Raw genomic sequence first — 13,513 nt, 5'->3', positions numbered from 1 at the left:
TGAAAGCCTCCTCCAACTGCAATCCCATGATGCAACAATCCATGCAGTATCGGCACACGCACTGCTCGACATTGGATGTGCAAAAATTAATTTCCCACAACGATTCTCTTTCATTATATGAAAGAAAGGAAGAGCAATGGAGGGAACATTGTTGTTATCCTTAAATAAATGTTATTTTTGAAAAGAAAAAAAATACTACATTTAGACATTCTAAACAAAATGTGTATTTATTTTATCAGGTAAAGCCCACTGAGCTATATAGCTGCTTTTATGAAGTGGCCCGGCCACAAATGATAGTCTCAACAAAGTGGCTTATCACGTGTAAATGTTTAGTAACCAAATACTCTAAACGAACATTGATTAAAAATGGAGGAAAAAAACCGGAGGAACCGGAGAAAAACCCACGTGACCACGGGGAGAGAGAGACACGCAAACTCAAAATATCCAACAGGCGTCAAGGGGTCGGGGGATCAAACCCACGACCTCCTGCACACCAGGCGAGGGAGTTAACATCTCGCCACCGCGGCGCACCCCGCGCCTATAGAGAAGAGACGTACCCAGAGAAGCAGCTGAGTGAGCACGGGGTTGGCCATGGCGCAGGAGAGGTGCAGGGCGCAGCGTCCGTCGCCGTCCCCGTACGTCTCGTTGACGTCGGCCTGCGCGGCGTGGGCCAGCGTCAGCACGAGCGCCGCGAGGTCGTCTTCAGCGCAGGCCTGCAGCAGCTGCTGGCCCAGCGACGCGCCGCCCTCTCCTCCCGCGCCGACGCCGACGCCACGGCCGCCGCTACCGGGGGACGGCGCCACGAACAGGCGGTGCTCGTACTTTGCGCGTATCCACTGCTCCTTCTCCTCGCTGGCGGTGGGGAGAGGAGGAGGAATAAGAGGAGGAAGGGGAGAATGATTGGTGATGGAAGCATTGCATTCACTTGCGGCGGGGAGAGGGGAAAGGTAGAGTCGTAACGATTGTCGATTGTGTTTACAACTGATCGACTGAATGTCAACCTTTTTCGGCGGTTGATTACTCGGGCAATTTTAAAACCAGTGTCCGCCCCTACATTTACACATCGAAAGCGGGAACCCCCTACCAGCCACACTCGGTGTGACGCAGCCGATGGTGACGATGATGCCAGGGCACGTCCATCACCTCCCATCCAACGACACGCGTGGGGACAGAGACTAGACACTTTTTTTCTATTAACTACGTTCGTGTTACCTGTTTAGTCGGGCAATCATACCGGTTATTTCGGTGGAGTAAATGATTCCCTAGATTATCGGATAAACCAACTATCCAGGTACATTTTCATTACACTGAGGGACTAACAGGACTCTCCAAAATTCTTGGCGGGCAAACTGCACATTAACACTCACACCCAGTCGCTTCTGTTACTGGAAAACAGCCTTTGCAGTGACAGAAATGAGTGATAGAACCACATTTATAAAACACTGTTTTTGCCAGGTAAAAAAATATTCCCCTCTAGTACCCAACCCATGTGGCTAAGTTGCTTGTGCGAGGAAGCTGTAATACCTGGAGAAAACCCGCGCACTTAAGTGGCTAATATGCGCGCGTGTGTATATTGAACTTCTTTCGCAACGTACGTAGTCACACGGCGCTAATCCTAGGTGTGGGGGAAGGACAACAAACTAACAATACTGTACTGCACACAGGTGAAATTAAGAATCCATTGCTGTACTGCCATCTCCTGGCCGCTGCCACCACACAGCTCAAGCCTACAATACCTGGTTAGTCGAAAGGTGTGTCTCCAACCAAAATAAATAACCAGGCTCAAAACCCGCTGAGTTTCCGAGACGTTATAGGGTCAGCCACAACTCATTGCTAAATGGTCGTATACGAACAAATTACGCAGCGTTAAGTGCTGTGGCTTTGTTTTGGACACATGCATCAGTGTGCGTTTCTTTGGCTGTGTGTGTGTGTGAGCGTGCATAGGATTTAAGTGCGTGTACGCTTGAATAATCAGTTAAACACGTATTAGGCTTTCGCGACCAATATCATCTATAATACAGCTTTTTTTTGGGTTAGATCGCGTAAATATGTGTCGTTAAACCCGCCACCACCCGACACAGCCAACTAGTAAGGGTTGTCACGTAAACAGAACGTGCCAATTCGTTACTAGTACAGCACACCGGTGCGTTGGAGAGCAAAGCAAAGCTTTAATCACACATTTATATATTTACGCGATCTAACCCTAAAAAAACCCTGTATTATGGATGCTTGAATAATAATAGCCCGGCTAAACAAATGACCCATGAGTATCTCGCTAAGTGAGGATGGGGCTGCCATGATTAATTAAATTAGCCCGGGGTAGAAATTAATAGGTGCGGTTCTGTCGCTGATTAACTGCTAATTACACGAGGTCCTGGGACAAACACTGCATGCTGCCTTCACGGACAATAATTAATGCCAAATTAACGCCGCGCTCGTAACATCATCGGGGCCTCTTAAGCGTTCACCGTCCGTACACAAAATCGTCAGCTCATTTTAAATTTTAAATCGGCATTTTAAGGTGCCTGATGAAATGTAGATTAGTTATCGTATTCTCCCTATTATAAGGCGTTTTGCAAAGTAAGATGTAACTCCCAAACATGGAATCGTCAATACATTTATACAATCCTGACATACAGATCAAGGGAGGTGGCCAGATGGCTCTGGGGTCAGAGCACAGAACTGAAAATTCTGATAACCTGGGTATCAAATTCAGGTTTAAATTTGGTTCTCAAGTGTAGCGAGTTAGTGATCTCAGCCTGGTCACCAACAACTGCACAATTAAACGAATCATATTAACCCTTTCCCATTCCGAGGATGCGAGTGTACTTTGTTAGTTTATCTTTCGATTCCATTCCGATGACGTACGTGTAAATAAAATAAGTGTATTGGTACCGAGGCTCTCACAAGGCCACGCGGGAGAGAGCGCGTGGCACAGTTTGGCCCCAGCTTTCGTAGAGTTGGGGTGGTGTCTCTACAGCTCTCTGCGGTGAGTACAGTGTCTTTAAATACAACAGCGTGATGCCTCTCTAAATAAAATCCAATGCTGAACGGCTTGCGTGTTCCGAGATCGAGCAGTTCAGTTTCATTAGTTTGGGTTAGCCCTGTGAGCCATTTGGCTCTTGAATCGGGTGCAACCGCAACAAACAAAAAACAAAAACATGAACAAAAAAACATCTTAAAGTGACTATACGCAAACAGAAACATCCAGGAAAAAACTGCAAAGTCTTCCAGAAAAAAAGCACCGTACACCAACGCTGTGCAAAAATCCCAGTGGGATGCAAGTCAAACAACAACAACCACCACAAGACAACTTAGATTAAAGCCATCATTCTAACTCCGTACTACAACAAACAAACATGGCCAAACCAAAAAACGGTGAACGGGACCCCCCACCCTGCAACTTGCAGACGTCTCGGAACAGGAAAGGGTTCATTGAGCGTAATCCCCAGTTGAGTATGAACACAAAATGGTTTTATTGACACGTGACAAACACCCTTTGGATATCAAAGGTGTGGGTCTCCCCCGAGGTGACATCAAATGTAGTTCTGTGACATCATCTTCAGGGGACATGCTCTGAGGCGGGGTTATGCAATGCTAGCGGCAAGATTTCTAAATAGATGTTTATTCATTTTACCAAATGACACCGATAGCAAAATTGGATTACAATCGGGATAAAACATAAAACTGAGGGGTACAGGGACGTATCACCGTGTACAGTATATTGGACCCAACATCAATTAAGAGTAGATTAAATTAATGTACAAATTCATTCATGTCAACCCAGTATCAGTGTCCTACCTTATTAAAGACCAATTCAGACCTTATTGGTCACCCCGCGCCATTATACATCTCAACGTTCATCCTAAAAATGTCCCATCACAAGGGAGAAACACAGACAATTTTTTTGTTGCCCATATTGAAACAGCTGTACGCCAAATGGACCTGAAAACTGAATTTCCCTGCACAAGAATACGGGTAAACCGTATGGGTTGACGCGTATGCAAATTCGACGTAATAAATTGCATTCATAGGAAATAAAATATGCTAGAATAATCACATGGCTTGAGGAAAAATGGCAAAATTACACGGAATGCAATTAAGGTGCGTATTTAGCCAATTCCACACCTTTGATTAGCACGGTTGGATAAGTACGGTACAAAAAAAGTTCAGCATACATACTGGCCATAACTAACACTACCCATAGACTCAACACTGCACCTCCAATTAGCACGGTTGGCTACGTACGGTGAGAAAGAAGTTCAACATACATACATACAATAAACATTTGGTTCCACATGGGAGCAAACCGGAGTACCCAGGAAAAGACCCACCCCCAACACTTGCAAGGGGTTAATACTCAAAGGCTGAACACACAGGCTAATGAACCTACTTGTTGTATCAACCACCTAGCCACCTTCCAAGCTCAGCAGAGTTGAGAGTTTTACAAATCTCGATGTGATTCACTAAATCCTCGCCTCTGGGAGCAAAGCATTGCAGACTTGCCCCACCACGCCCTGTTAAAAACAATCCTTATCAAATGTCTAATTTAAAAAAATCAATAATAATTAATCAGCCGGTGCTGGATTAAGGCCTCACCATGTTATTTCAGTCCATGAGGGTTGTTCGACCATACTTCACCAAGTTTGCCAGTGTGGGATGGTGAAAGGCCAGCCAAACCCGGTTCGGATGTCACTCGCCACCAATGTTAGCTGTGGCTGGGAGTCGAACTCTCGACTCTGGGTTCACAGTGCGGTACCATTCACCACTGCGCTAGTGCACCACCTCCAGGTATTAACGCTATAGATTGACAAAGCAGGAGCGGAGATTTCTTTATTGGCACGTGGCTTGTTTATTCGCGAACAATTGGATCCATTGTCACCATTTAGAATTGTGACTCAATTGAACAAGCAAGTTTGCTTTGTCGAGTTTTGTACGTCTCGCGAGGTTTTTAGTGTTGTGTGCTCACCACTGCGCCACCACGTCTGGGTAATATAATACAAAGGACATGTATCACTCCGCCTGCAGAAAGACTGCAGTCTAACCACCGCTCATGCCGAGTATTTAAACTCCGAATTCCCTTCAGTCCTACAAATTCGAAACGCTGTTCTATACAACATTGTGCAATCGTAGCTAAAAACGCAAGAGACCCGTGCGCTGTTTTGAAGTATTTTCTAGAACGTTATTTTGTTTTTCGTAAGGCAACGTGAATGCATAATCGTAAGAAAATGATACTTTTCGTTCCCCGCAATTTTCTAATCGTGGACGACCGCGAGATCTCCAGATTTCTGTGAAAATGGCGAGAGGTGAAACGCGTTCGGGGCATTGACGCTCAAAAGAAGCGTCGGGCAGTGCTTGCTCATCTCTTGTTGATGATGCGGAACCGAGAGTATAAACTCCACATTCCTATGGCAAGGGCCAGGTATTTTCAGACATTGAATATCAAACAGCGGCATTACCACTTTAATGGCGCTGCCTCGTGAAACGGTGTTTTTATATTTTATGATGTTTTCAGCCTTGACGTATAAATGCGATCAATATTTTTTAAGCACTAAAAAGTCGTATTCCTGGCTCCAGTGATAACGTTTCCGCAAACCATCGCACCGCGCCATTCCAGATCGAGAGACGATGGGTGAAAAAGGCAGAAGTAGCTCTTAATTGCGATTATAATTTCTCTGCCTAATAAGCGTTGCTAAAGTGACACAATTGATCGAAATCACAATTACGCAGGAACAAACGACGAATGGTTGCTTTTAACCCAAAGAGAAAAAAAAAACCCCACTTCATTTGCCTCTCCTTCCTTTAGCACCCCAATTAAATGCAAGGCCCAACCGAAATGCAGGTAATGCTCATCTTCCGACAACTGTTTCGCACCGATTAAAGTCAAAACTAACGTTCAGCAGCTTAAAGTTAAACCCGGCACGGTCGTACTAACCGCATTCACGTTCCTGCGTGACAGAACCATGCGGGGTAATTAATTGCGATTAACGACGCCAATTATAATAATACTGCAATGGCGATCACATGCTCCGGGGGAAGTGTCACCCAGTTCCATGGCTCGGTTTTTATTCCGAGGGTCGGCTCGACTCTCATCTCCCGGCTCGACTCTCATCTCCCGGCGTGGCAGCTGATGCAACGTTGCAAAATTCTCAAATCCCCATGCCCACCTCAGTCCACCCAGCTCCACAGTCAGTCGATCGGCACCATAGCGTGCGCTCGGCTAAAAAGTGTGGGTACGACCACCTCGTCCAACACGTTTGGCAACGTGGATGAAACCAAACACTCCCCAAGGCTCGCAATAGCGGAAGGCCCCCCTTCTGCCAGCAGAGGTGGGAGCAAGATATTTCAGGGCTGCACTTTTACTGGCACCTTTTTTTACCTGGCTTGGGATGTTTGGACAATCCCAATAATGAGAGTTTGCTTTGCGTCCCCCTTTCCTGCTGATATCACCTTCGCATTGTCCAAACCTTTTTTTAAATGACTGAGACAGAGTAAAAATTAAGGCTGGCAAAACAAGAGGCAGTAGCAGAAGGGCTACAAATTATTGGGTCGAGGCTCTGACGAAGATCGTGAAACACTGTTCATCTACGACTACGAGATTCTCCGGCACTTTTTGAGACTGTTAAAAAATAACGTCTCGTTGACTTTAATACAGCGTCATTCGTGCAAATTGCATTGCACAATCACTGAGGAATCACGGGCAAGTGGGAAGGCAGCAGCCAAGGCAGTGAGCCGGTGCTAACAACTGCCCAAGCTCTGCAGTCCTTTATATACATTGACACGTTTATAGTCAATTACAGAGTGTTTATCACATGATGGGGAGCAGCTAAGGGTCCACAGAGAGTTGCTTTGAGCTGCGGCGTTTACAGGGGTTTATTGAGGCTATCACCCTTCCGGGGTGAATAAAAATAAGTGACACCACTTGCTGAGGAAGTGACCAATGGCTGTCCTGTGGATAGACTCTCGCCCTCCGCTGAACGAATTTCGAATTTCCACTATCGGCTCAGGGCTGTAAACAGGAGATAAGCAGCACACTAATGTTCATCAAAACAATTATACAGGTAGGAACAAGAGTTCCACACTGCCCACCAGGGATTATTTGTCTGTCGTGCATAGCCCCTCCCAAACATGTACACTCCCGGATTGGTTGAAGTGCGTCACGTGACCGCGAGCTTTCTGTCGTGCACGAATGCGCTGTCCAACCAAGTTCCTACCTGCCCACTCTGAAGGAACGTGTTTAACAAACTTTTATTTTTTTCAGTGTTAATATATGCATGTTAAACTTCTTTTGCAGCGTAGCAAAGCGTGCAAATCAGAGGTACGGGAGGACAAAAACATTTTTAAACACAAAAAGCAGTTCTAAAGATATGAGTTTTCAATCTAGATTTCAAAGTGCACAGCAGCAAGATGACTTAACGACCATTTTCCCTTCACGGGGACGGGGGGACGGACGGACGGGACACACGAGACCAAGTCGGTCCTGTGCTTATTGCAATAAAAACAGCACGCGGACAAGAAAATCACACTCCTTTTACTCAAAACAGTCATTCGGCACAGAGCATGTTCGAGGTTTAGCGTCGTGCTACTGAGCGCATGTTTACCACGGACCCTCGACCTCACCGCAAAGTGCAAAGCGTTTAGAAATGTCACTGCCATTAGCCGACACACACACACACAGCGGCAGCCAAAGTGTTTGGTCTTTTTTGTGTGTGTGTCCGTGTGGTCTAATTCAGTGCCATGGGAGCTTTTGGAGGATACGGAAAAGTGAGTAAAGTAATGGAATGGCACATGGGCAAGCACTGGCACGGTTGATGAAGGGTGTGTGTGGGGGGGTAGGGGCTGTTCTGTGGGGAGGAAGGGGGGGGCAGTCATCATGATTTGCTGCTGGACATACTTAACATTAAGTTAATCAGCTAATTAATTAGGCAGTGCATCATTAAATCACTCGCTTGTAAAATTAAATCTCATCTCCCGACGCCGGCTACACGAAATTTGCCCTCCGGCACTGCATCTCCCACCCCCGTCTCGGCGATTCCTCCGAACAAATTTTCTCTAGCCCCCCCCCCCCTCTCTCCCTTTCTCTCTCTCGCTCTTTAGCCTTGGCACACGCGTAATCGGTGGAGTAGCTGTGGAGTGCGCAGGCAGTGCGATTGCACCAGGGACAGGGCCCCAGCGGGTCAGAGAGGCCCCCAGGCGCACCGCGCTACGAAGAGAGAGAGAGTGGGAAATGGTAAAGAGCGACTCCACCCCCGGCCTCCAACCAACCCCATTTCAGAATCAGAATATGTATTTATACTAGAGGAATCCTATGAGCTATGAAGATTTTTTTCACAGATGTCCAGTAGGGGTGGGCGAGGGTCAGAAAGTTACAACAATACAAAAACACAATAGGAGTGGAAAGTAAGAAAGGTAAGCTAATATTCTTGGTTCTTTTGGTAAAGTCACGTAAATAGATTTTATTTTCTATTTACGTGACTTTACCGAAAGAACCAAGAATATGAATTCCTGTAGTCACGAAAGCTTTCAGTCAAAAGGTAAGCAGATCACAAAAATATTAATATCTAGATCTATTTTATCACCAGGTAAAGCCCACTGAGATAGAAGATTATTTTTCAGAAGCGACCTGGCCACAAATTACAGTATAACCTTGGATTGCGAGTAACTTGGTCTGCGAGTGTTTTGCAAGACGAGCAACATTTTTTTATAAATATTAATTTGATAAACGAGCGAGGTCTTGCAATACGAGTAGTACGTGTGTATACGCTTTGTCTGCCGAGCGTCACGTGATCACAACTGATATACGAGTGCTTTGGATTACAAACACGTTTCCGGAACGAATTATGCTCACAATCCAAGGTTTTACTGTATAGCTCAATGGAGTGGCTTATCATGTGAAAACTTATAGCAGCCAAATAATCTAGATAATTCATACCTTGCATCAGAGCCCATGCCGACCTCACTGCACTACTGCCCCCGACACCGTGAAGTTTATCATACTTGGCCCAGCTGTAATAGTCAAGTAAAAGTTATTTGTGCTCTTAAGCACCTTGCGCCGTTTCGGCAAGAATCTGCCACTATAAAAGATAGAAAATTCTTTACGACACAAGACGACGCGAAAATATGTACACAACAAATACATGTGTGAACCCTTACAAATGCACGCGCGCGCAAAAACAAGGACGTAATCGTGTCATCACTGAAAATCACACGTTTACCACCACCTGGGGATCAAAAAGGCTGCCTGGTTCATAGCGCAGCGGGAACCTACCACTGAGCCACCACTCCCGCTGTATAATTATGCACACGACATACAAGTAAGCGCCGAACACAAAATGAGCTCAAATGCTCCCGATCTCGTCAGACCTTGGAAGGCAAGCGGGGCCGAGCCTGCACAGTGACCAACATGCACAGCAGGTCTTGTAGGCTGCAGAAGGGGGCAGCTAAACAAAAGCCAATGCTTGTACTGTAATATAGCCCAACGTCCTGGCTCTGCTCCTTCAAGGAGCCACAGTGACCAGCAAGGTGAAGTATGGTCAAGCAATCCCTATAACCAGCACGGTGTGTGGGGGAGCCCCCCCCCCCCCACAACCCAATCCAGCAGTGGACTGACAATGGACTGTACATGAACTATGTATAGGTGATGTGCATGTGTCATTTGCATGAGTATATCATGTACGGTTGATTGTGATCTTAGACGACTGTGATTGGCAGTTATTGTAATGATCGTTCCGACGGGCTACACTAATGAAAGTGTACACTTGACAAGAGATTTTTTTTTTAGGGCCATTGATGCTCAAATAAGTGTGTTGAGGCACTCCATGCTCATCTCGAATGTTAAAGATCCTGATTCGGGAGTATAAAACGTCCACATTCCGATGGCAAGGATAAGTTTGTCCATAGACACTGGATAAGAGCGAGTGCAGCTTAAGGACACGATCATTTTTAATATGCGGTCAAAATGCTGTCGGTCTCAAGTACACATGCAATTCGGTAATTATGCAATTTTCAAGATCATTAACGTCATCACATCCAACGCCGTTGATTCCACCAGGCCAACGCTTTCTATTCTCTGACAATTCCTGTTGCTGCTGCTGCTGCACAGTAAACACGCAACCTCAAAGATCTGCCCTGTTGGTTCAGCTGTAATATTTTATTCGGACTAGGACCAGATTCACATATCACTCGCTACCTGCACCTCTGATTTGCGCGGTTAATATGTTTAACTTTGAAGCCGCGTGAAGTGTCTAAGGCTCACTGGGCAGGAGGTCAGAGAACTATCTAATTAACTATTTTTTATTTTACCAGGTAAGGTCCACCGAGCTATCTAGCTCTTTTGTAGACGAGACCTGACCACAAAATTATCAAAGCGTACATTGATTCTAAATGTGGAGGGAAAAACTGGAGGACCTGGAGAAAAATCCACACGACCTACGGGGAGAGACATGCAAACTCCAAATATACAGGCGTCAGGGTCAGGATCAAACACCACGACCTCCTGCATACCAGGCGAGGTGGTTAACATCTCGCGACACGGCGGCACACCAACCCGGGTAAGTGCGACAGACCCACCCGCGTACCGTGGCAGTTGACCGACCCGAGGACAACCGACGAACCAGCGGACCAAGGCTAATGCTCACCGTGGCGAGTCGGCCGTGGGTTTGCACGCCCCCGGAGGCAGGAGTCCCTCCCACACGCGGTTGGCGAGCGCGTTCCCCATGGCGCTCATCAGCGTCACCAGCTCCAGCGGCCAGTCGTCCAGGTCGAGGGAGCGCACGCGCGACAGGTGCGTGCCCAGGTTGCGATGGATCCCCGAGCACTCGATGCAGATCAGCGCGCCCAGGTTCAAGCTCGCCCAGTCGGGGCCTGTCGAAACGTTCCGCAAACAAGCGCGGGCCGGCGGTCAGTTCCACGGTGACGGAAATTGCGACGGTGTGAGTGTGGAAAGCGACAATTGGGATACCTATCAGAAGCCGACACCGAGGCCTTTCTGTATGTAAATGTATGTTAAACTTTCTTTCGCACCGTACTTATCAAAACATGCTAATCGGAGGTGCTGGGGGTGGGAAGGACAACAAAACTATACAAATCAGTTCTAAACAAATAAGTATTAAATCTAGATTTAAAAGTGCATAGCTCCAGTGGCTTCCTAATATCGGAAGGAAGAGCGTTCCAGACAGCCGCAGAAGCGCATCTGAAAGCGCGCGATGCGGTGACCGTCTTCGTTCGACGGTCAGCCAAAAGCCGCTGCTGTAAGGATGACCGGAAGTTCACGTGATCGTTCACGCTCCTTGACGAGACCAGCGAGGCGTTGCGTGTGGTTGATTTGTGGCGAGCACATTGTTGTGCAATGAGTGCGACCTCATGACCGCCCCCCTAAGCCCGAGATTTGTTCACGAGTCAAGAGAACAGGACCAGAGGGAGAGGACTGCACGTACTTGGTGCGCCGCAGTCGGCACAGAATGCATTCCCCTTCGTATTCCGGATGGACTGGATGGCTGTAGCGTCACTCTGGCTCCCGAGCCGCATCTGTAAAGTTTCACAAGAATCATTCGACGGTTTTTTTCAAGTGTAAACAAGGCCCAGCCACGTAGCATGGCTTGCGATGTTTTCCCCGACTACTCTTTTAAGATAAAAATTGTGCACTCGCATCAATAGACCCCATGGAAACAGTGAACTCTCAATGATACATTTCAGAATATGTTACAATAACCTAGGCCCATAACATGGCACCATCATCAAAATCATAAAACATTTTCTATCCACTGCTGGATCGTGACCACCCGACGCAATCACCATCCCTCGCAATCCTGTGACACGACAATCCATCCGACTCCTGGACAAGGCCTAATCTCATTGCTCCTTATCCATGGTGATGTGGACAAAATCAACGATACACACACAAAATCACATTAATAATTCGTGGTATAATCTGCGTACAGCACTTTCAAATACCACATTGAGACAAATGAACATCACTTGGTCTGCACCATTAAAATTGTCGAATTTCTGCCCACCACATAGCCCCACAGATGCCTATAACATCCTGGCATGCATGGAGGCCACCCTTTTTCGCACACAATCCACGCTCAACCCTTAGCCTCCAACATCTACGGAGATCGGGCATATTCCAGGATTTTTTTTCCATATATGAGGCTACCACCTCAGTATCCCCCTTCATATCTCTGGGGTAATATACTGGAAACACACGCACACACACGTACAAATATCCCCCACATAGCCTTCAAAGAACTGTTGGGGCAAGCGCCGTTAGCGAGCACCTATGAAGGCTGTAACGTTACACGAGGGGGCAGGTGGCCAACACCATGCCCGATCGCCTTTGTCTCCTTAGTGGCGATGTTTACACACCGGACCAGGTACTCACTTGAGGCCGAGTCGACCTAGGGGAGGCCCAGGACCAGTTGAGATAATCGTCACTGGTGTTGGGCGGGAATCCAACTCGGGTCGATGTATTATTAGCGCAGCGCGCTAACCCGTTGCGCTACCGCTCCCCAGCACACGTACACAACACGTACACTTGCGCGCACACACGTGCCCACACGTACACACCTTGTACTTGGAGCTCTCACAACCTTGAAGGGAAGCGAGGATCTGCCCCTCGACCGCCGCCACCCACGACTCGCGCTCCTCGGCGCTGGCCGCGGCAAAGTGCCAGGTCTCGCCGCGCAGAGAGACGATCGTGAACTCGTAGGAATCCTCTTGGTCTGACGACGGTCGCAGCCAATACAAACGGAGAGGGCACATGCCGGACGTTGGTCGGCTTGCAATGTTACGTATTTATATTTAAAGAGAGTTAATCGTACTCTATTGTACAAAAAAAGTTTTGCTGGCTGGTGCGCGGGCAAGTGCGTGGACATCTGCGTGATGACGTTACGCCCACCCTCCCACCAACCCACCCTCCACCTCGCGTACGTATGTATACCTACTTTATTGAGGAACGGAACCGGAAGAAAAATAAAATAACTTTATCGGAACCACGGCTTCCACAAGGCCATGCGGGAGGGCGTGTGGCACCGTTTGGTGCTAGCTATCGTGGAGTGCGGTCGTGTCACTACAGTGCTCTGCGGTGGAAAACGGCGCTACGACTCTGAGTCAAATTAACGCTGACTGCTCACGTGTTCCAAGATTCAGCGGTGAACTGGCGGAGGGGACACCCACCCTGCCCCTTGCAGTCATCGCAGCACGGGAAAGGTTTAAGATGGCCAGCGAGCTGTAGGTTCCCCACCGCTGACCTATATATAAATAACCAAATCTTACACGCACGATTTAACACACGTAGCCTTGATCGCTAGAACTGATTTTCATGGATGAATTGTGACACACCTAATTGACAATGCAGAGCCTTCAGCAAAATAAACACGACAGCTCTCGTATCAGCACAGAGGGGTCGCCATGGCTACCACAGAGGGCCGAGACTGCAGACCCTGCAGATGCGTGGCCACGTTATCTTAGCGACTATAGTCACTGATCCTGACTCTAAACCCTAACTGTAACC

At 47.5% G+C, this 13,513-nt stretch overlaps 1 protein-coding gene across 1 annotated transcript in view; it reads right to left on the bottom strand.

The window, feature by feature from the left end:
* LOC144729136 (arf-GAP with GTPase, ANK repeat and PH domain-containing protein 1-like) overlaps positions 1 to 13,513 on the bottom strand; it is a 69,939-nt gene that overhangs the window by 8,050 nt on the left and 48,376 nt on the right. Inside the window, exons 14-17 of the mRNA XM_078609093.1 lie at positions 12,568 to 12,722; positions 11,436 to 11,526; positions 10,638 to 10,863; positions 558 to 852 (exon numbers count right to left, since the gene is read on the bottom strand). Of these exons, the coding sequence (XP_078465219.1) occupies positions 558 to 852; positions 10,638 to 10,863; positions 11,436 to 11,526; positions 12,568 to 12,722 (767 nt within the window). The remainder of the gene's footprint in view (positions 1 to 557; positions 853 to 10,637; positions 10,864 to 11,435; positions 11,527 to 12,567; positions 12,723 to 13,513) is intronic.

Source organism: Lampetra planeri, chromosome 31 (assembly GCF_965212315.1).
Source record: "Lampetra planeri chromosome 31, kcLamPlan1.2.h2, whole genome shotgun sequence".
NCBI lineage: Eukaryota > Metazoa > Chordata > Hyperoartia > Petromyzontiformes > Petromyzontidae > Lampetra > Lampetra planeri.
This window is presented reverse-complemented; position numbering and strand designations above follow the sequence as displayed.